Below are 22932 nucleotides of genomic sequence, written 5' to 3'. Positions count from 1 at the left end.
ACCTGAGGTCAGGAGTTCCAAGACCAGCCTGGCCAACGTGGTGAAACCCCGTCTCTACCAAAAATACAAAAACTAGCTAGGCATGGTGGTGTGCACCTGTAATCCCAGCTACTCGGGAGGCTGAGGCAGGAGAATCACCTGAACCCAAGAGGTAGAGGTTGTACCGAGCTGAGGTCACACTACTGCACTTCAGCCTGAGCAACAGAGCAAGACACTGTCTCAAAAGAAAGAAAGAAAAGAGAAATGTCAATACTTTTAGGCCAAGATTAGAAACTCTTCAGAAATCAGGTTGGGAGTTGAAAAAAAAAAAAAAAAGATTTGAAACTCTCCCTTCTTCATTCATGATTATTAATATTATAAATTATTATTTTCACAGATTAAGAGTTATACAACAGGGCCGGGTGCGGTGGCTCAAGCCTGTAATCCCAGCACTTTGGGAGGCCAAGACGGGTGGATCACGAGGTCAGGAGATCGAGACCATCCTGGCTAACACAGTGAAACCCCGTCTCTACTAAAAAATACAAAAAAACTAGCCGGGCGAGGTGGCGGGCGCCTGTAGTCCCAGCTACTCCGGAGGCTGAGGCAGGAGAATGGCCTGAACCCGGGAGGCGGAGCTTGCAGTGAGCTGAGATCCGGCCACTGCACTCCAGCAAGGGGGACAGAGTGAGACTCCGTCTCAAAAAAAAAAAAAAAAAAAAAAAGAGTTATACAACAGAATTATAGTCTTTTTTCCCTAAGTAACTATTGGGCATGACTTACAGATGCCCGATGTTAGAATAATCTTATCCATCCAGACAAGTTTCTGAGGAGGAAAATCAGACATCAAGCACTTAAAAATATATTTCCACATTCTATTTTATTTATTTATTGACCCTCCATACCCAAGTACATTTGAAAAACATCACCATATCCTGTGGCTTTAAAAAATGGCACAGTTGGCTGAAATTCACATGACCTCCTGAGTCTAATCACATCAAATGTTTTTTTCTAAAATTGAAAATTTTCTTTGCTCTTCTATTTTATCAAGAGTGCCACCAAAAAGAATGTCTTATTGATGGTGAATTAAAATTTTCTTCTAGGTTATTCGTCTGAGTTGGAAAATAATTTTTTTTTTTTTTTTTTTTTTGAGATGGAGTCTTGCTCTGTCACCCAGGCTGCAGTGCAGTGGCAAGCTCCGCCTCCCGGGTTCACACCGTTCTCCTGCCTCAGCCTCCCAAGTAGCTGGGACTACAGGCGCCCGCCACTACACCCGGCTGATTTTTTGTATTTTTAGTAGAGACGGGGTTTCACCGTGTTAGCCAGGATGGTCTCGATCTCCTGACCTCGTGATCCGCCCACCTCGGCCTCCCAAAGTGCTGGGAATTATAGGCATGAGCCACCGCACCCAGAGGAAAATAAATTTTCAGAGTAGACATTTTAAAAGTAAGATGTGTTCAGAAATATTAAAAGTAGTTTGATTTTTAACCCACCAATGCTAATAAAATAGAAATCTATTTTTATTTCATACAAACACATTTTATTGCCCAATATTATCCAGTTCATATCTCATTCCAGACTCATTTGTTTTGTCCTCATTTCCCTCATAAGTTTGGAAGAGTGGAAATGGCTGAACTTCTTAATCCATCAGTTTCAGGAAAGGAGACCCCAGATTTGTGACGGTTGGGTTGTCACTCTCAATGGGACTTTAACCACAAAACTTCTGTGAAAGTCCTTTTTTATGGGATTCAAAACATAAGCTAAGATGATGAGTCATATTTTGGAATCAAACTATATCTCAGAAACCATCTAGTAGCTTTAGAAATCAATGTAACATTTATCAAACTTTCCAAGCTCTTGACCTATTAAGAGCCTATGTCTAGAAACAGCTAAGCAACTGGCGTAAGCTCCACAATAACAGTCCTAGAACCAAAAGGCACTGACTCGCAGTCCATTGTTGCCATTACAATGGAAAAATCACTTTTGGCTCCGTGGCCTGAATGTATAATCACTTGCTTTCCCATCTATTACAACCTCAGTTTGTACTAAACAGGCTGCATAGTACAGAAAAAGGAAAGAAAATTAAAAAGCAAACCTAATCCACAGAATTGTTCACATGTGCTCTGTAAGCCTTCCACACAAATGACACCAGGTTTCCCACCATGCTACACCCAGATAGGAAAAGCTCCTTTGCTAGTTCCACAATACCCTTTCTTTTATGTTGGCTAGAGCTCCTCAGCCTGGTGAGAACGGGATCTGGGTGTTGTGCTGTACTTTCTTGGGAGATGGAAGTTGTGGGATCCCTGCTGATATATTCAGAGGCATGTTCTGTAACCCATCCTCTAGCATTCAGTGTACAGACTTCACCACAACAATCACTCTGCAAGTGCACACTGAAATCTGTGTTCAGTAGGGCCTGCTGGGATTGTTTTAAGGACTTTGACCTGATAAGAACATATTGCTTTCCTAGGTCCTTCAAAAAACACACACAAGTCATTTTTATATACCAAAAAATATAGGTAAGACTGGGCAGAGAATTTCTGTAACACACTTGACAGTAATTTCAGGTAGAGCTTCATGATATTTAAAAGGGAATGCAGAAGTCAGAGAAAGTGTTACCTGAAAATATAGCAGAGTACTCAATAATTTTTCCTCTACACATAATAGATTTGCTTTTTTCTAAAAACTGCAAAAGAAAGTACCATAGCTATATGTTACATCTCCTGGTTTATAGTCACAGGAAACTTTTGAAGATCTCAGCTCCATGGTCCCCTTTTCAATACAATCTTTCACTTCTTCTGTAGCCACCTTGTCATTCACAGTGAACTTTTTCTAACCGGCAAACATACTAGCCAGCAGTTCTAACTCAGACAATCTCAGTCATTCTATAATAATTCACAAGTTCATTCATTCCTTTCCTTCCTTCCTTCCGTCCTTCCTCCCTCCCTCCCTTCCTTCCTTCCTTCCTTCCTTCCTTCCTTCCTTCCTTCCTTCCTTCCTTCCCTCCCTTACTCCCTCCTTCCTTCCCTCCCTTACTCCCTCCTTCCTTCCTTCCTCTCTCTTTTTTTTAAGACAGTTTCACTCTTTTGCCCAGGCTGGAGTGAAGTGAGGTGATCTCAGCTCACTACAACCACCCCCACCCCCAGCACAGGTTGAAGTGATTCTTCTGCCTCAGCCTCCTGTGTAGCTGGGATTACAGGAGCAAGCCACCACGCCCAGCTAATTTTTGTATTTTTAGTAGAGACAGGGTTTCGCAATGTTGGCCAGGCTGGTCTCGAACTCCTGGTCTCAGGTGATCCACTTGCCTCGGCCTCCCAAAGTGCTACGATTACAGGTGTGAGCCACTATGCCCAGCTATAATTCACAAGTTTCTAGAGAGGCAAGGGCAAGAGAATTTATACCCACAAACTTGGGAGAACCCAATGGGATAGAAATACGGCTACTTCCAGCCACATGGCTACTTCCAGCCTGGGAAACACAGCATGGTGGCAGGCGTGGTGGCACATGCCTGTGGTCCCAGCTACTCAGAGAGGCTGAGGCAGGAGGATCATTTGAGACCGGGAGGTCATGGCTGCAGTGAACCGTGATCATACCACTGCACTCCCACCTGGGCGACAGAGTGAGACCCTGTTTCAGAAAAAAAAAATAAAGAAATGTGGCTGCTAGAGAAAATGTATCTGATTACCAAAATTAATCACAGATAGGATTTCCCCTTTATTCTACTTTCAGATATACTTTACCAAGATAAGAAATATAGTGAAATCCAGTGACAGTCATAAAAAATGCTGATAAAACAGCATTAATTAATCTTTATTAAACTTGGTGGTACTTTACCTTCAACTGTTATTAAGATGTATTTTTTTTGTGGGGGGACAAATACTTTTTAATGGCTTTTTTTTAACGGCTTTAAAGTTTTTCTTTTTCTTTTTTTCTTTTTCTTTTTTTTTTTAATATACTGGAGAATCACGCAATGCACAATCAGGGGCCACAAGTCTGCACTCTCCTTTGCTACTGGTCCTGTAATGGCAGAACCTTTCATTTCGCCTTTATTACTCACTATGACCCCTGCATTATCTTTGAAATAAACACTTTCCATCTTTTCTCCGGTATGACTTTCATTGTCGAATGACCGCTTCTGGATGTACCATTTTTCTGAGCTCTGGTTTGCCTTTCTTGACTGTGGCCATCACCATGTCACCGACACCAGCAAAGGAAAGTCTGTTCAGCCATCCCTTGATCGCCTTCACAGAGATGATATACAGGTTTTTGGCTCCTGTGTTATCAGCACAGTTGATCACAGCTCCTACTGGAAGACCCAAGGAAATCTGGAATTTCACACCAGAGGACCTACCACGTCCTCGCTTTGACATCTTGAACACTGGAAAGAAGGAAAAAAGTATTTCCAAATTGTTTAAAGCAAACTTCGTATTTAAATAGCAGCAACACTACATAGGTAGTATATGCCAGGAGAGCATTTGTTTGTCAACTGGGATCCCTAGAGAGTCAATTGAGAAAACAAGATATAATAGTTTACTAACATTACAAAATAAATGTACAATAAGAATAATTTCAGTATATATCGGCTATAACTCACCACAATTTAACACGACATTTGGGTGGGGACAAATATCCAAACTATATTAGAGGGATTTAAAAGAAAAGAAGATCGGCCGGGTGTGGTGGCTCAAGTCTGTAATCCCAGCACTTTGGGAGGCCGAGACGGGCGGATCACGAGGTCAGGAGATCAAGACCATCCTGGCGAACACAGTGAAACCCCGTCTCTACTAAAAAATACAAAAAACCAGCCAGGCGAAGTGGCGGGTGCCTGTAGTCCCAGCTACTCGGGGGGCTGAGGCAGGAGAATGGCGTAAACCCGGAAGGCGGAGCTTGCAGTGAGCTGAGATCCGGCCACTGCACTCCAGCCTGGGCGACAGAGCGAGACTCCGTCTCAAAAAAAAAAAAAAAAAAGAAAGAAAAAAAAGAGAAAATAACCATAATAGTACTAGAGGAATATATAGGTGGATTTCCAGTTCAAAATAGCATCTGCTAGCAGCCTCTCCCAAATTCACACACACGCACAAACACACACACACACACACAAATTGATGAAAACATTGAAGAAGACAGAAACAGCATGACTAAAACTAAAACTGATGAAAAACAGATTTTCAGAATCTAGAAGGAAACTGTAATACTGAGTCTGGACTCAGGAAGTCAAGAAGGCAGGAAGGAGATACAGGTACATGTATATATATTTCCCTACCACATAAAACTGTGTCCCTTCTTGCTGGTCTAACCCCTACTCCCATCTGCCCTACAAAGCCCTTCCTTCCCACATATTCTTTGGAATTGTAGCTCTGTGATTAGCCAGTATTCACCCTCAACACTTGTTCACAGGTTGGCTAATGACAGTGCTTCCACAGCAGCATCTCATGAGTGCTGTTTATCATTTAAAATCCCACCTACCTCAGGGGTCTGCAGATAAGAATAGGATCCTCTTTGCTTCTACTTTCCTTAAAACAATAAATAATTCTTTTCAGGCTGCTGTCAACAGAATACACCTTCTGACATCTGTCCTCTTACCAGCCTCCTGGTCATACCCTTGTAGTCTCTAAACACTTAACACTTGGCTCTCCACCCTCATTCCAAACATCATCCTGGACGGTCTTTTTAAAGTCCTGATTAGGTTCATGTGGCATATCTGTCCACTGCTTGGCCTCTCAGTTATAAAAATCTTCATCTCTCATATCCTTTTCCTCTATTCAACTTCATCTGCCACTCCACAGTCACATCCTGATATTACTACTTACATTTTCCCAATTTCACCCCACTCTTGGGTCACGATCCCCTCTTGCCAGATTCCTCATTTAACTGTTTCCACCTAGACATTCTTCAAGGAAATCTTGACCTTGCATTGGCCCTTATATTTTCTCCTTAACACTAAGGACTCTTTTCTCTTTACTCCCTTCATTGTTCACTTTAGATTTCATGATCTTTTGTATCAGTCACTCTCTTGCCAATACCACAAAGTCTCTTGTACATCTGCTCCTTCAGCCTATTCATCTGGAGAAACCAAACACTACACAAAGCCAATTATTTGTTTTCAGCTTTTTTTTTTTTCCAGAGAAAAGTTTAACACTGCCTGGAAAACTAACAATGTAGTCAACAGAAGCTTTAGACCACTAAGAATTAATGATCCCATGCCTTAGTTGTGTCTTCATTACAGCCCAACAAATGTACCACACTTCTGTAATTTTCTAGGACTCCCAGTAATTATTTGAACACTTCTTCAAAACTCTGACCATTCTACCTTCCTCCTTGACTTAAACAGATGAGTTTTCCTCCAATTTCACAGGACAAGATAATCAGATTATAATCCTTATCTTTCCAACAGCAAACATATAAATTGGACTGATGATTATTATACACCGTTTAACTTAAATGGTTGTTAAAATAGTAAAATTCTCTGATACCCTCTGAAATGTTTTCATTGCCCTTGCCATTTCCCTAGGACTTCTCTGACCTTCCCCTGATTCCTGGCTAAAGTGTTAATTGTTGATTTATCAGTCTTCCAAAACCCCATTCCAGCCCTAGACATGTGGCTAGTCCAATGGATGGTGATCAGGTCATGTTGGTTGTTAACTACGTTGAATATCATCCCTTCCCATGAACTTTCCTTGCATCTTCAACTATAGTCCTCCATAATTCTGCTAAAAAAAGAAGTACTAAAAGACGGGGGCACGGGGGGGAATGAATGCACAAGGCTAGTCATTGCTGCACCATTTCTTTTCTTTTTCTTTCTTTCTTTTTTTTTTTTTTGACAAGGAGTCTCGCTCTGTCACCCGGGCTTCAGTTCAGTGGTGTGATCTCAGCTCACTGCAACCTCCGCCTTCCGGGTTCAAGCGATTCTCCTGCCTCAGCCTCCTGAGTAGCTGGGATTACAGGCGCCTGCCACCACACCTGGCTAATTTTTTGTATTTTTAGTAGAGGCAGGGTTTCACCATGTTGGCCAGGCTGGTCTCGAACTCCTGACCTCAGGTGATCCACCCATCTTGGCCTCCCAAAATGGTGCGATTACAGGCGTGAGCCACCACACCCGGCCTAATTTTTTTATTTTTAAAATTTTAATTAATTAATTATTATTATTATTATTTGAGATGGATTCTAGTTCTGTCGCGCAGGCTGGAGTGCAGCGGCACGATCTCGGCTCACGGCTCCGCCTCCCGGATTCACACCATTCTCCTGCCTCAGCCTCCCGAGTAGCTGGGATTACAGGCGTGAGCCACCACGCCCGGCCCTAATTTTTTTTTTTTTCTTTTTAAAGAAAACCCTACATATACACACATGCAAAAATAGGATACTAGAAAATAAAATGTAAAACCAAAATTTAATATTGTCTTTTTGGACATGGGATTGTGGGTGACTTTAAAATCCAGCTATTTCTACTCTTCCTATAATGATATATATTATGTGTAATCATATATGTAATACATATGTTTAATACGTTATATATAACATATAAATAATATATATAATTTGTTGGCGGGAGAAACGAGGGAGAGCAGGTTTTCAAAATCCGAAAAGCCAAATGCCCCCCAGTGGGGAAAAAAGCCTCGATTTCCGTAATTCCCTGGTTAAAATGGAGGAACACCTTGGACTTTGAAGGCACTACCTGGGTCCCAGGGTGCACCATTCCTCTAATCCCCCAGTTGCAGCAACATCTGGGAAGTCCCGAGAATGGGAATCGATGCCTCTTTTTCCGAAGACAGTAACCGTCAACAACAAAAAATAAACAAAAAGTCCAACTCGGCTCCAAAGCAGCATCTGGCTGGCCTGCGAGATGCCCACTCAGCAGGCGAGTCCGCAGCTTAGGACTCAAGCCCGTGTTCGGAAGCTATAGCCCAGATCCGAAAGGCAGCGCTCGCAGCTGCAGTGACCCGCCCCGCCCATAAGTCCTGGTGCTCACAGCATCCCGGAAACCCACGCCTAGTGCTTCCGGGCCACGTCGGCCCAGGAAGCGCACGCGCGAAGTATGGCGAGCTTCACTCCGCGCTCTTAGGCTTCCTGTGGGGCCTGCGAGTGCTCGGGAGCTGCCGGGGTCACAAGAGAAAGCCTAGCTGTCGATGACAGCCCCAGAGCGCCTGGGAGCCTTGCGATACCCGGGTGTCTGTAGGCAGCCAGCAGACACTTCCACGCTGATCTGGAATCTTCCCTCGCCCGGCTCTGCCCCTCACAGGGATGGCAAAGGACTTTACGACCTACATCCCTTCCCCGATCTGATGGCTTCAGATGGGCAGATTGTGTTTAAGTGGAATGCTTGTGGTGCCCCTTTGCTGAGTTTTTATGGACTCAGTTTTCTCAAGTAGTTCTAATAATCGCTGGGGGTAGGGGGGTGGGGCGGGAACGTAATTTCTGCATCTGCCCTTAAATACCTTTAAACCTTGGCTGCATTGTCGCTTTTATGGAATTTCACCAATGGTCTGTTATTTTTTAGTTTCCCTGATACACATCTTTCTTAATAACAAAATAAATAGCACTTTGGGAGGCCAACGCGGACGGATTACCTGAGGTCCGGAGTTCAAGACCAGCCTGGCTAACATGGTGAAACCCCCATCTCTACTAAAAATACAAAAAATTAGCCGGGTGCAGTGGCGCGCGCCTGTAATCCCATCTACTCGGGAGGCTGAGGCAGAATTGCTTGAACCTGGGAGGCAGAGGTTGCCGTGAGCCGAGATCACGCCACTGCACTCACTCCAGCCTGGGCTACAGAGCGAGACTTCCTCTTCAAACAAACAAACAAAAACAAAATAAAACAAAGCATGTGGCCAATATTCCCTGCCAGTACTTGTTTTCTTTAGAAAATGTAACTTTTAAACATAATTCGACTTGAAACGGTTTTTCAGGATTTATCATTTTTTATAGGTGATTCCAGTTCAAAATAGTTATTACATTAATATGTTGATAAATCGTCATTGCTGAACAAATTTTTTTATGTGCAATCATACAGAACATTTTATATTTAAGGATGTTTATATATCAAGTATATAATCATTGGTAGAAACTGGGCAGGGCGCGGTGGCTCACGCCTGTAATTCCAGCACTTTGAGAGGCTGAGGCAGGTGGATCATCTGAGGTCAAGAGTTCAAGACCAGCATGGCCAACATAGTCAATCCCCGTCTCTACTAAAAATCCAAAAAGTAGCGAGTGTGGTAACACGCACCTGTAATCTCGGCTACTTGGGAGAATGAGGTGGGAGAATCACTTGAACCCCAGGTGGCAGAGGTTGCAGTAAGCCAGGATTGCACTACTGCACTCCAGCCAGGGTGACAGATCCAGACAGAGTCTGTCTCCAGAAAAAAAAAAAAAAGAAACCTAAGAAAGCTATATTGCTTATACTCTTAACATTTCTAACATTTCACTACATTTATCCATTCTCAAAGGAACTTTCTCATCACAAGATTGGAAAATCTGTACTTCCCTGGCTTAGTATGACTTAATCATAAACGTCTAAATTTGACTGATGTCCCAGGAAATAAAACTTGTAAAACTACTCTGTTGCATTCTATGTGTTTATGTGACATTTGAGATCTGCATATTATGCATAGCAATCTGGTTTTTAATATGATGTACAGAAACTGAAAAAGTTTTAGCGGTTTAGTTGCCACTTTAGCTGCTTAAAGTAATATATGCATCATCTGCCCCCTTTGGTGGTAGGAATGTCAGATTCCATTCTCTGTAGGGTATTTCATACAAATCTGTTAGTCACTGGAGGAATCAGAAACTAGACACACAACTGGTCCATCTGGCTGTCTGGTGGCAGCAGAGGAACTGGGATTTCCAGGGCAACTGACAGGGCAATAGGAATGGGCAGCAGGGAGGAAATCTGGGGAGGTACATAAGGTTTAGGTCCAATACAAGCACTGTGCTTTAAATACCATTCTGACCCTCATTTATGTTTAATAACCTTTATATTTAAGATCTATCCACATTGCCTTCTTCCATTTTATTCCTTCAGATTTCTACATTGTATTACATAATATATGCTATCTTTCACTTACTGATTCATTTTGTGATAAGCATAGTTTGCCTCCAACTTTTTACTAACTTAATGCATTGTTTCTCACCCCAACTCCATTCCTCAACCAAGTCTGACTGGTCAAGAAATATGCAACACCTGGTATCAACCTGCGTGCTAGCAAATTAATAAATAATAAATGCTTTTGGAACCAATTTATGGAGGTCCTTAAAAACTGAGTGGTGTGTTTAATGGTAGGTCAAAATTTGGCAAAAAGAAGTATACGGAAAGCCATTTCCAGAACAAAAAAATGTCAGAATACAATTTGCCAAATAAATCTTCTAAATTACTAATTTGATGAATTGTTGACGCTTGTTAAAAAAGTTTAAGCCCTACTCGTGCCTCAGCCTTGTCTGAGGCAAGCCCAGGAACAGGGGCAGAGCGTGAGTATACAAAACGAGACGAACTGCAAACTCCACTTCAGAAAAACTTCACCTATTTATGTATCAAAAGGCTGGGGTAAATGCAAAACTAAAGCTCTGAAAAACTCTATTTGACAAACTAGCTTTCAACTGCTAGTAAAAAGCCTAGAAATTGGCTGGGCGTGGTGGCTCATGCCTGTAATCCCAGCACATTGGGAGGCCGAGGCGGGCGATCACCTGAGGTCAGGAGTTCGAGACCAGCCTGGCCAACATGGGGAAACCCCGTCTCTACTAAAAACACAAAAATTAGCCAGGCATGGTGGCAGGCCCCTGTAATCTCAGCTACTCGGGAGGCCGAGGCAGGAGAATCGCTTGAACTTGGGAGGCGGAGGTTGCAGTGAGCCGAGATCGCACCATTGCACTCCAGCCTGGGTGACAGAGCAAGACTCCGTCTATTAAAAAAAAAAAAAAAAAGCCTAGAAATTAAACAAAACTGGTTTTATTTCATAAGACGTCTAGAGATAGGCAGTGGCTGGTGTTGGGTCAGCAGCTCAACAACATGGCAACTGGCATCTTCGTGGTTCTCTTAGTCCTTCCTTCTATCATAGTTCAAATAACTCCTCCAGCTCCAGCCATCACTTTGGCGTTTATAAAAGAGGGGGAGGAGGTGGCCTAGCTGCATATGTTTCTTTAATCAGGAAGCAAAAGTTTTCCCAGAATTCCCAAGGCCAAAGCTGTGTCCTGAGGCCACTGAGAGTTGTTAGTTGCAACAGAGGCTGAAAGGGAAACAATTAGCTTTTCTGGGTTCTTTAGTGAAGGCAGGTAAGGGAGAAGGGGGTTGGGAATGGCTGGCAAATTGGAGCACCAACATCACCTTTGTGGATCATTTCTTTTTCAAAATGGGCAGCTGATATGTGAAGAAATATCTAACAATTTTAAGGTTGTAATTTAAAACTCAGTTCTGCTTTCAATCATGACATTTTTAACAGATGCATTTCAGCTATACTATTTTTTCTTGTCCCCCACTCCCCAACGTTCTAGAATGGAACTAAAATAAAATTACTTACTTAATCTTTCAAGAAAAAGTGGGAAAAAAAAATCAAAAGACTAACAGTGACAAGATACTTTCAACTACTCTTACTGTCATTGTCCTTCTACACCAAAAAACATCTGGAAAACATCCCCACATCCTTTGGCATTTAAGAACTGATAGAGCTGACCAAAGTCCATGTGGTTTCCCCTGGCTCCATTAACACTGAACACTTTTTCTTCAAAAATGGAAAATTTCCTTTGTCTTTCCATTTCATCATTTGTACCATCAAAAGGAATGTCTTCTCGATGGCGGATTAAAATTCTCTTCCAGTTTAATTTTCTGAGTCTGAAAAGAAATTTCCAAAGTAAACATTTTCAAAATGTATAGAGCACATAAAACAGAAGTTATAAAACAGACTTATCAATGCCTTTTCCTAGAAGTAGTCTACTTTTTAAAATTTTTATAACTTTTGTTTATTTAGTAGAGACAGGTCTTGCTATGTTGCTCATGTTGGTTTCAAACTCCTGGCTGCAATTGATATGCTGCCTCAGCCACCCACAGTGCTGGGATTACAGGTGTGAGTCATCACACCCCACCCAAGAAACCTACTTTTATCTCAGAGGGATTTATTTTAATCAAATATGATTCTGGTCATAATCCCATCCCCAAACTCATTTGTTGCCCTTACTACGGCCTTGTATCAGTAGTTTAGAAATGTAGGAATTACTGAATCCCAAACTATTAATGGATATTCTCAGAAATTCATTTAGGATATCAGTAGAGAAATGAGAAGACTAGTGGCAACTCTAGTGCTTCTAAAAAGCCCCTTACTTCATAGGGTATACAGTTTGCAGCATCACTAAGATAAGGGAAGGATCAGATCCATGGAAGTGGATGGGGTCATAGTGTCTTGGGCAGGAGCTCAATTCATTCAGCGTATATTTACAGAATGTCTCCTATATGTACTTGTCAGGTGAGGGGGAAAATGCTGACTACATGCGATTTCTGCCGTATCTATCAACTTGAGATTGAATCCCCATAAAGATACAACCCCCGGGACATACTTATCTCCAAATCTCTAATAGTCATGTGTTGCTCAACAATGGGGATACATTCTGAGAAATGTATCTTCAGGTTATTTTGTCATTGTACCACCACGATAGAGTGTACTTACACAAACCTAGATGGTACTTTTTTTGTATTTATATTTTTTCATATAGAAAAGCAAATGTCCCAGCACGATTATTGAATATCACTCTGATATTCAATAGTGGGAAGATCAAGTGCCATGTATCAGGTTTCTATATGTGCTCCATTATAATCCTATGGCACCACTGTTTTATGTGTGGTCCACTGTTGAGCAAAACATTACTAGGCAGCACATGACTGTATCTTGTTTACTATTAAAATTTTTGACATGACTTCACATACATATGTGAAAGCAAACCTTGACCAGAATTCTTCACAGGCACTTTGTGGGCCTTCCACACAAACAACACCAGGTTTTCCAGGCATGCTAAACCCAGACAGGGAAAGCTCCTTTGCCCACTCTAGAATATTCTTTCTTTTGCATTTGTTGTAGATATGATGGCTGTAGATCCAGAGTCTTGTGAAGATGAGGTCAACTGACTGGACTGTGCTTCCTGTGGGGGGTGAAGATGAAGTATCTCTGCTGACATAGCCAGACGCGTGTTCTCTAACCCACTCCGTGGCATTCAGTATACAAACATCTCCATGACAATGTTTTTGCAGGAATGCAGTCAGATCTGTGTTCAGCTGAGTCTGCTGGGATCTACTCAATATTACTGATCTAACAGAAAAGATATAAGAAAACAATTGTCTGGGAACAGAAAACAAATTCAAGAGTTGCTTTTATTCTCAGATTAATTTGACCTCCAAAGTTGGCCAGAACTTCTGTAACGTACCTGACAGTAATTTCAGGCAGAACTGCTGGGTATTTAAAAGGAAGAATACAGGCCAGAGAAAACATCGCCTGATTAAAGAGAAGAAGAAAAAGTGCACTAACCAATGTTTTAAGTCTCAACATGTTTCAATCCTTCCAAAAGCAAAACTGAATTACCATTGCTTCCTCAGATACATCCAGGTTCATATTGATAGTAAAGTAAACTTTTGAAGATCGCCCCTCCATTGTCTTCTTTTCAATACAATCTTTCAGTTCTGCTACAGCCAGTTGGTCATTTACTATGAGCTCATTCTCACCAGGGAACATACTGGCTAGCAGGTCTAACTCAGCAAGCTGGGCCTCCGCCTGCTCTATCTCAATCATTTTTGGACATGTGTAAGTTTCTAAGGAGGTAAAGACAAGAGAGACAATTTACATATGCAATCTTAGAAGAAATGAATACATCAACAAGGGTACTTACTAAAATTGTATTTGATTTCTTCGTAAATTGTACAATTTAATTAGTCTCTTCCCCATCACTCTACTTTCAGATATAATATACTAAGTCCTATGCTAAGACCAGCCTGGGCAACATACTGAGACCATCTATAAAAAAACAAACACAAAAAACTTTTAATAGTAAGTAGACACCACATTCTTCTGTGTCTAGATAGTTGAGCGGACATTTTGAGCTACCATAAATGGGCAATTTCATCATAGTAAACCAATTATGTAGTCAAAAAGCTGTATCAATAATGTAGCCAGAAGAGAGGACATAACTGGTTACACTGGAAACCTAGAATGTACAGAATAAGTCAGAGAGTTTGATTATCTGAACGGTCAGTTTCTTAAGTAAATATTGTTTATTAGTTTTTTTTGAGACAAGGTCTAGCTCTGTTACCCCAGCTGGAGTGCAGTGGCATGATCCCCGCTCACTGCAACCTCAACCTCCCACGCCCAAGCAATCCTCCCACCTCAGACTTCTGAGTAGCTAGGACCACAGGTACGCACTGCCACGCCTGGCTTCATTTTTTATTTGTAGAAACAAGGTCTTGCTATGTTGCTCAGCCTGGTGTCAACCTCCTGGGCTCAAGCAATCCTCCTGTCTTGGCCTCCCCAAGTGCTAGCATTACAGGTATGAGCCAATGAGCCACTGTGCATGGCATTTATGAGTTTTTCTTTTTTTTTTTTTCTTTTTTTTTTGAGACAGAGTCTCGCTCTGTCGCCCAGGCTGGAGTTTAGTGGCACGATCTCGGCTCACTGCAAGCTCCGCCTCCCGGGTTCATGCCATTCTCCTGCCTCAGCCTCCGGAGTAGCTGGGACTACAGGTGCCCACCACCACGCCCAGCTAATTTTTTGTATTTAATAGAGATGGAGTTTCACCATGGTGGTCGGGCTGGTCTCAAACACCCGACCTCAGGTGATTCACCTGCCCCCTCGGCCTCCGAAAGTGCTGGGATTATAGGTGTGAGCCACCTCACCTGGCCTCATGACAATGTTTTCTTTGCTAACCACTGACTTCGTATAATGTTATATCCCACTTTTGTAACTTGATATCGTAACAAACATTTGGTGGTGGTGTTTTTTTTGTTTTTGTTTTTTTTTGAGACAGAGTCTCGCTCTGTCGCCTAAGCTGGAGTGCAGTGGCACCATATCCGCTCACTGCAAATTCTGCGTCCCAGGTACACGCCATTCTCCTGCCTCAGCCTCCCGAGTAGCTGGGACTACAGGTGCCCGCCACCACGCCCAGCTATTTTTTTTTTTAATTTTTTGTAGAGACGGGGTTTCACCATGTTAGCCAGGATGGTTGAGATCTCCTGACTTCGTGATCCACCCGCCTCCACCTCCCAAAGTGCTGGAATTACAGGCGTGAGCCACCACACCCAGCCCCCCCCCCTTTTTTTTTTTTTAACAAAATCCTCATACATACTTAAAATCCCTGGACTTATTGGAATTCCATAGACGTATTTGCTAGTCTGTTTTGGAGTTGAGAAACACAGAAAACAACTTCTTGGGTGGTTATTAGAGGAAGCGCATTTACTTTGTTTTTTGTTGGAGTGGCTCTGTTACCAGTGTTTGGATTCTATTACCAGATTGCCAAGGTGCAACTCCAGGCTCTGCCACTTACCAACTGCACGACCTTAGGCAAGTGGCTTAATTTATCTGTGCTTTAGTCTCCCCAACTCCGTAACTGGGATGAGAGGGTTGCTGTGATGATTAGATGAGAATTTGTGGAAAGTGCCTGGCAACAAAGTAAATTTTATGTGTGCTTGCTGCTATTATTATTAATTTAAAAACCTTTTTTTTTTTTTGAGACAAGGTCTAGCTCTGTCACCCAGGCCAGAGTGCAGAGTTGGTTCACTACAACCTCTGCTTTCTGGGTTTTTTAGTAGAGATGGGGTTTTACCACATTGGCCAGGCTGGTCTTGAACTCTTGCCCTTGTGATCCACCCGCCTTGGCCTCCCAAAGTGCTGGGATTACAGGCATGAGCCACGGTGTCGGGCCGCTTATTACTATTATTATTATTGGTCATCATTTCTTTTTTTGTTTGTTTTTGAGACGTAGTCTTGCTCTGTCACCCAGGCCGGAGTGCAGTGGCACGATCTCGGCTCACTGCAAGCTCTGCCTCCTGGGTTCACGCCATTCTCCTGGCTCAGCCTCCCAAGTAGCTAGAACTACAGGTGCCCGCTACCATGCCCGGCTAATTTTTTGTAGTTTTGGTAGAGATGGGGTTTCACTGTGTTAGCCAGGATGGTCTCGATCTCCTTTATCTTGTGATCCACCCGTCTCGGCCTCCCAAAGTGCTGGGATTACAGGCGTGAGCCACCAAGCCCGGCCTGGTCATCATTTCAACAAATGTTTCTAAAGCACTTACGTTCAAGCATTGGCACTAAGATAACAATGAATGAAAGTAATAAAACAACTCTACTGGTGGGAGGATACCATGACATCAAAAACAAATTTATATGCCCAGCCCAGGTGCGGTGGCTCACGCCTGTAATCACAGCACTTTGGGAGGATGAGATGGGCGGATTACCTGAGGTCAGGAGTTTGAGACCAGCCTGGCCAACATGATGAAACCCCATCTCTACTAAAAATACAAAAATTAGCCAGGTGTGGTCGCACACGCCTGTAGTCCCAGCTACTAGGGAGGCTGAGGCAGGAGAATCACTTGAACTGGGGAGGCAGAGGTTGCAGTGAGCTAAGATCATACTACTGCACTCCAGCCTGGGCAACATGTGAGACTGTTTCAAAAAAAACAAAAAAGAATTTTTATATCCAGTAAATAACTGCTGTGAAGAAACCTGAAGAAAACAAGGACAAGGGAAACAATAAGGCAGCAGGGGGGTGAGACTGCACAAGGGGTCGTCAGGAAAGGCCTTTCTCCTAAGGTGACTGTAGGGAAGAGACTTTAAGGAACTGAAAAGGAGGCCATGTGTTTTTCTTGGCCAAGAGTGTTCGAGGGAAAGTGAACAGCATGTTCAAATGCCTTGAGGTAGGAGGGTGCTAGAGCAGCTGGCCAGCGCACAGTGAGCTGGGGACAGGGGGAATGAAAGAGTTTAGTAAGGAAAGGTGGGGCAGTTTATGTTGGGACTAGTAAAGCATGGCCAGAATTTTGAATTTTATCCCGACTGATACGTAAGAGCTACAAGAGAGGTTTGACTTACGAAGATCCCCACACTTGCTGCTACGGAGAAAAGTGAAAGGAAAAGTGGGGTAACCAGATAGACACCGCAATAACTAGGGAGAGAGGATGGTGGCTTGGATAGGATTATAGTGGTCAAGTTGGTAAACTTCAGGTTCTGGATACATGGAGAGAAAAGAGGCAACAGGATTTACAGATGAATTACATGAGACACGGAAGAATGACTCCAAGGCGTTAAGCTACTGAAAGTATGGATGTGCCATTTATTTGGACGGTGTGGTCATGGAGAGCTTCAGGAGAGCTTCATGGAGAGCTGAAGTAATGAAGCGCCTACTAAGACACTGTTAGTTAAATAGAGATGCCTAGCATGCAGTTAGATATACAGTTTTGGAGTCTACGAGAGACTGAGCTACAGATATAATTTTGGGAGTCAACACTTATTTGGAGCTATATATTTGTTTAAAGTCTCCCAGGGAGTGAGCAAAGTCGGGAGAGGGTCCTATCGAATTGTAGGTAGCAAAGATGAAATGGAATAGCGAAGAAGTACGGGACGGAGGGACTCTTGATTGGATAACTACGGGAGTGATGTCACAGGTCATTTATCTGCCAAACTATTTTCGCTTAAGAGATTTCAGTCCTTCCAAAAAACCCTCAAGATAATTTTATGACTCAAGATTTCAGCGAATGCTGTAAGGAAATAGACTGTAGCCGGGCGCGGTGGCTCACGCTTGTAATCCCAGCACTTTGGGAGAAAGGGGGATTGCTTAAGCCCAATTGTTCAAGACCAGCCTGGCTAACACAGGGAGACCTCGCCTTTACTATTATTTAAAATATATATATATATTTAAGAGAACGTAGACTGAAACTTGCTATTTCTGAGTGGAATAATATCTTTTCCTTGCAGATTTTTTTTTTTTGAAAAACGGAGCACGGTACCCCGCGACCCAAGCCACGAAGCTCTCAGGAAGAATGCCCAGCACGCAGCCACCCTCGCACCCTGATTGCCCTCGGGGCGAGGTCGCCGGCTGGAGCGGGGCTGCTGAAGCCGGGAAGCAACGCCGAGGTCCAAACCGACCGATGGGCGCCTGCAGTGAGGGGAGGCGGGCAGCCATGCCGGGAACGTTCCCAAAGTGTTGCGCCCGGCGCTGCAGCGTGGGAAACCCCCGTGACGCTCGCCACTGGCGCTGAGGCGAGACTAACCTTGAGTCGCGGCCCCCTCACTGCTGTAACCCGGGTTCCATGGCTGCACGGACAGCTCAATTTTCACCGGAAGGAAACCTCAAAATTCTAGTATACTGCGACCCAAAACTCACAAACCGCCTCACCTAGCGGCCTATCAGAAAAAACAAGGCGCACGGCGCATGCGCGCGCAGGGCCGCGGCCGGAAGCTAGAGCTGGCCGGTCGGGCGCCGGGTCCGCCAGTGTTTGTGTACGCAGCTGGAACGACTAAGGGAATGCTTTGTCCCTGCTAGGTACTTCTCAGTCGCAGAGTTTTCTTCTTCTTCTTCTTTTTTTTTTTCTTTTTTTTTTGAGACGGAGTCTCGCTCTGTCCCCCAAGCTGGAGTGCAGTGGCGCGATCTCGGCTCACAGCAGCCTTCGCCTCCCGGGTTCGGGTTCAAGCGATTCTCCTGCCTCGGCCTCCCGAGTAGCAAGGATTACAGGCGCCCACCACCATGCCCAGATAATTTTTGTATTTTTTAGTAGAGACGGGGGTTTCACCATGTTGGCCAGGCTGGTCTCGAACTCCTGACCTCAGGCGATCCGCCACCCCTGGCCTCCCAAAGTGCTGGGATTACAGGCCTGAGCCACCGCTCCCGGCTGGAGTTTTTCTTCTTAATAACTCTCCATGCCAACCCCGTTGTCATTTCCCAGCGGCTGCCACTGTCAGTCTATATAGTGGGCTCTTTTCAGGGACAAATAATCGGTCCGTTAATGCTCCTCAAACTCGAACGTGCCTAGGAATAGTTCGGGAATCCTGTTGAAATGCAGATCAAGATTCGGTAGGTAGGGGCGGGGGTCCAAATTTTGCATTTCTAGTATCTTCCCACACAGTCGTGATCCTCCTTGTCCCTGAACCATGGAGGAGGAGGGCAATTAGGGAGATCTGAGCCTGGATGCATGGTGGCCTTAGCTATCTTAGGTGTTCTCGCCCATTAACCAAGCTGGGAGGAACCGTGTGAATGCATATTTTTCCCTCTTAATAAAAGGGTAGTTTGAAGGAGATGCTGACAGGAGGGTAATTGGAAATGTTTTTCTTCCCAATCCAACTATATGGAATACACCTTATAATATTTATTTTAGAAGTGTCATGGATACGATTTGTAAACACTGACATTTAGCAATACTAAATATCACTGCTAGCTCTCCCCCCCCACCCCTGCCGCTTTTTTTTTAAACAAAAAGACGACAGTATGTATTGTAGGTGTTCATAAACTACATCTTCTGCATGGTGTTTCATGAGCATTTTTCAATGTAATAATTTATTTTTTCCTCCAACATTTATTATGAAAAAATTCAAGTGTAAAGCAAAGTCGAGAGAATTTTACAGTGGAGCAGATCTCAAAAGAAGGGGAAGGACGGATTTCCCCTCTATTTAGCAGTGTCTGAAGACATTTTGGGTTGTCACAACTGGAAGGATGCTATTGGCATGGAGTAGGTAGAGCCCAGGGATGCTCCTCAACTTCCTACAATGAACAGGACATCCCGTGACGATAACAAATTTGCTGGTTCAAAATGCTGATAAGTGTTGAGGTTGAAAAACACTGACCTGGAGAGTATAGAATTTTACTCTACCAGCTTTGTCACATATCTCATCAATCCATCTGTTTTCATACATTTCAAAGTAAACTGCAGACAGTACCTTCTAAGTATCTCTAATGTACATCATTCAAATTAGTTTTTGTTTTGTTTTGTTTTGTTTTTGAGACGGAGTCTCACTCTGTCGCCCAGGCTGGAGTGCAGTGGCGCCATCCCAGCTCACTGCAACCTCTGCCTCCTGGGTTCACGCCATTCTCCTGCCTCAGCCTCCCAAGTAGCTGGGACTACAGGCGCCCGCCACCACGCCCAGCTAATTTTTTGTATTTTTAGTAGAGACAGGTTTCACGGTGTTAGCCAAGATGGTCTCGATCTCCTGACCTCATGATCCACCCACCTTGGCCTCCCAAAGTGCTGAGATTACAGGCATGAGCCACCGCCCCGGCCCAAATTAAGGGTTTTAAAGGTAAAAATGAAATGTATACCTTAAATACACGAGTTTTTAAATGCATACACCTATGGAACTCAAGCCATATTAACGTATAGAACATTACCATCACCCCATAAAGTTCTTTCATGCCCTTTCTTAGTCCCCATCCAGTTCTCCCCAAAGGTAACCACTGTTCTGATTTTTTTTCCCCACCATACTTATTTTTCTTGTTCTAGAACTTCATATGGTTGGAGTCATGCAATAGATATTTTTGTGTAAGGGTTCTTTCACTCAGGGAAATATTTTCATCTGTTATCATGTGTATCAGTTTCTTTTGATTGCTCAGTAGTATTCCATCATATGAATATACCAGTTCCATTCTTGTTTTGATAGAAACCTGGGCTATCTTCAGTTTTTTGGCTATTATAAATAAAGCAGCTGCGAACATTCTTGTACAGCATTTTATTTCTCATGACTATTTCTTTTCAATAAATATTTATCGAGCACTTACTATATTCCAGGCACTTGCAGGTACTAATTATAGCCATGAACAACACAAAGATGTTGCATCTCTCAAAGACCTTATATTTGCACATTTCTGTGTATGGATGAAGAGGGCTAAACATAAAGGTAAAAATAAAAGAAAATTATGGGCCGGGCACAGTGGCTCACACCTGTAATCCCAGCACTTTGGGAGGCCAAGGCAGGCAGCTCACTTGAGGTTGGGAGTTCGAGACCAGCCTGACCAACATGGAGAAACCCGGTCTCTACTAAAAATACAAAACTTAGCTGGACATGGTGGCACATGCCTGTAATCCCAACTACTGGGGAGGCTGAAGCAGGAGAGTCGCTTGAACCCGGGACGCAGAGTTTGCTGTGAGCTGAGATCACGCCATTGCACTCCAGCCTGGGCAACAAGAGCAAAACTCAGTCTCAAAAAAAAAAAAAAAAAGAAAAGAAAATTATGGCCAGGCATAATAGCTCATGCCTATAATCCCAGCACTTTGGGAGACCAAGGAGGATCACTTGAGCCCAGGGTTTGAGACCAGTTTGGGCAACAGAGACCCCTGTCTCTACAAAAAATACAAAAATTAGCCAGATGTGGGGTCCTGTGCCTGTAGGCCTGTAGTCCCAGCTACTCAGGAGGCTGAGGTAGGAGAATTGCTTGAGCCTGGGAGACTGAGGCTGCAGTGAGCTGTAACTGCACTACTGCACTCCAGCCTGGGCAACAGAGTGAGACTCTGTTTCAAAAAAAAAAAAAAAAAAAAAAGAAAATTACCAGATAGTGGATAATTGCTGGACAGAGAAGTAAGGTGATGTGAGTGATCAGATGACTGTGTTACCTAGATTGCCCTGTAACTGGAAGGAAGTGACTTTTAAGGCATGTATAGAGGCTGGATGCGGTGACTCACACCTGGAATCCTAGTGCTTTGGGAGACTGAGGCTGGAGTATCGCTTGAGGTCAGGAGTTTGAGACCAGCCTGGGCAGCAAGCTTTTGCAGAGACACGGTGACTTCAAAAAATCAAAAAGTTAGCTGATGGGGTGGCACACACTTGCAGTACCAGCTACAGGAGGCTGAGGTGTGAGGATCACTTGAGCGCAGGAATTCAAGGTTACAGTGAACTATGATTGCACTTTAGTCTGGGCTACAAAGCCAGACCCTGTCTCTAAAATAAGTAAATTAAAAATAAGGTATGAACAGAATGACAATAAGATACCAACCCCGGAAGATGAAGGGGAAGAGCCTTTCAGACAGGAAGCACATGGTACAATGACCTTAAGGCTCTGTTTTAAAATGGGTGGGGGCAAAAAGCCTGCATTTCTGGAGCTTGGAGAATAAAGCTTTAAAAAATTATCTCATCCCACTCCTGTTCTTTCTTGCATGAGAGCTGGAGCCTATGCCCTACCACACATCCGTGGATATGCCCAGGATTTGACTTGAGCCTTGGAACTTTGCATAATAGCTGCTACTAACTTTTTGAGATAATATATTCGTGGGGGCTCAGTCCTGCCTCATCTAAATCACCAGAGACCAAACAAGGACGAGCCCAATATCTCTTGGACTTTAATGTCATAATGTTGTCAGAATAAAGTGAAAGATGAAACTAAGCTGGGCGCGGTGGCTTACACCTGTAATTCAGCACTTTGGGAGGCTGAGGCAGGTGGATCACTTGAGGCCAGGAGTTCAAGACCAGCCTGGCCAACATGCTGAAACCCCACCTCTACCAAAAACTACAAACGTTAGCTGGGTGTGGTGGGGTGGCATGTGCCTATAATCCCAGCCACTCAGGAGGCAGAGGCAGGAGAATGGCTTCAACTCGGAAGGTGGAGGTTGCAGTGAGCTGAGATCGTGCCACTGTACTCCAGCCTGGGCAGCAGAGTGCAAGCCAGTCTCAAAACAAAAGAAAACAAACAAACAAAAAAATTTATCTCAGCAGTAAAAAGCAAGAGAGCTAGTTTTCCCCCAAATTTAACCAAATGTTACTCTGGTGGTTAGTATGCCACCATCTTAAACTCCTTTCATCTGATTAGTAACAATAGACATTTATTTTATGACCAATTTTTTTTTATGGTGAATTACCTGTTTACATTCTTTGACTATTTTTCTATAGATATCTGCAACCCCCCCACCCTCGCACCCTTGGTAGGGATTACTATTTTCTCTACTAAACTAAGACTCCAGGGCAGAGAGGCCTATGTTTAATTCATTTGAGGGAAGGCTTGGCACAAAGTGTACCCTTACATATTTTC

At 43.5% G+C, this 22932-nt stretch overlaps 1 protein-coding gene and 1 pseudogene across 2 annotated transcripts; both read right to left on the bottom strand.

Annotated features, from left to right (window-relative positions):
• Nucleotides 1-1493: 1493 nt before the first annotated feature.
• On the bottom strand, nt 1494-4353 carry LOC106997285 (large ribosomal subunit protein uL14 pseudogene; annotated as a pseudogene). The gene has a single exon (XR_003727904.2). The product of XR_003727904.2 is annotated as a large ribosomal subunit protein uL14 pseudogene (transcript).
• A 4518-nt stretch (nt 4354-8871) lies between these two features.
• On the bottom strand, nt 8872-18343 carry RWDD2B (RWD domain containing 2B). Its single transcript, XM_015133063.3, has 5 exons — nt 18197-18343; nt 13527-13753; nt 13372-13439; nt 12894-13256; nt 8872-11791 (listed from the first exon to the last, which is right to left on the bottom strand). Exons 2-5 carry the CDS (start codon nt 13731-13733, stop codon nt 11557-11559), a joined length of 873 nt encoding a protein of 290 aa, XP_014988549.1. The 5' UTR covers nt 13734-13753; nt 18197-18343; the 3' UTR covers nt 8872-11556.
• Nucleotides 18344-22932: the final 4589 nt, after the last annotated feature.

The sequence above is a fragment of the Macaca mulatta genome, chromosome 3, assembly GCF_049350105.2.
Source record: "Macaca mulatta isolate MMU2019108-1 chromosome 3, T2T-MMU8v2.0, whole genome shotgun sequence".
In the NCBI taxonomy this organism is placed as follows: domain Eukaryota; kingdom Metazoa; phylum Chordata; class Mammalia; order Primates; family Cercopithecidae; genus Macaca; species Macaca mulatta.
The sequence above is the reverse complement of the archived record's forward strand: the minus strand, read 5'-3'. Positions and strand labels throughout refer to the sequence as shown.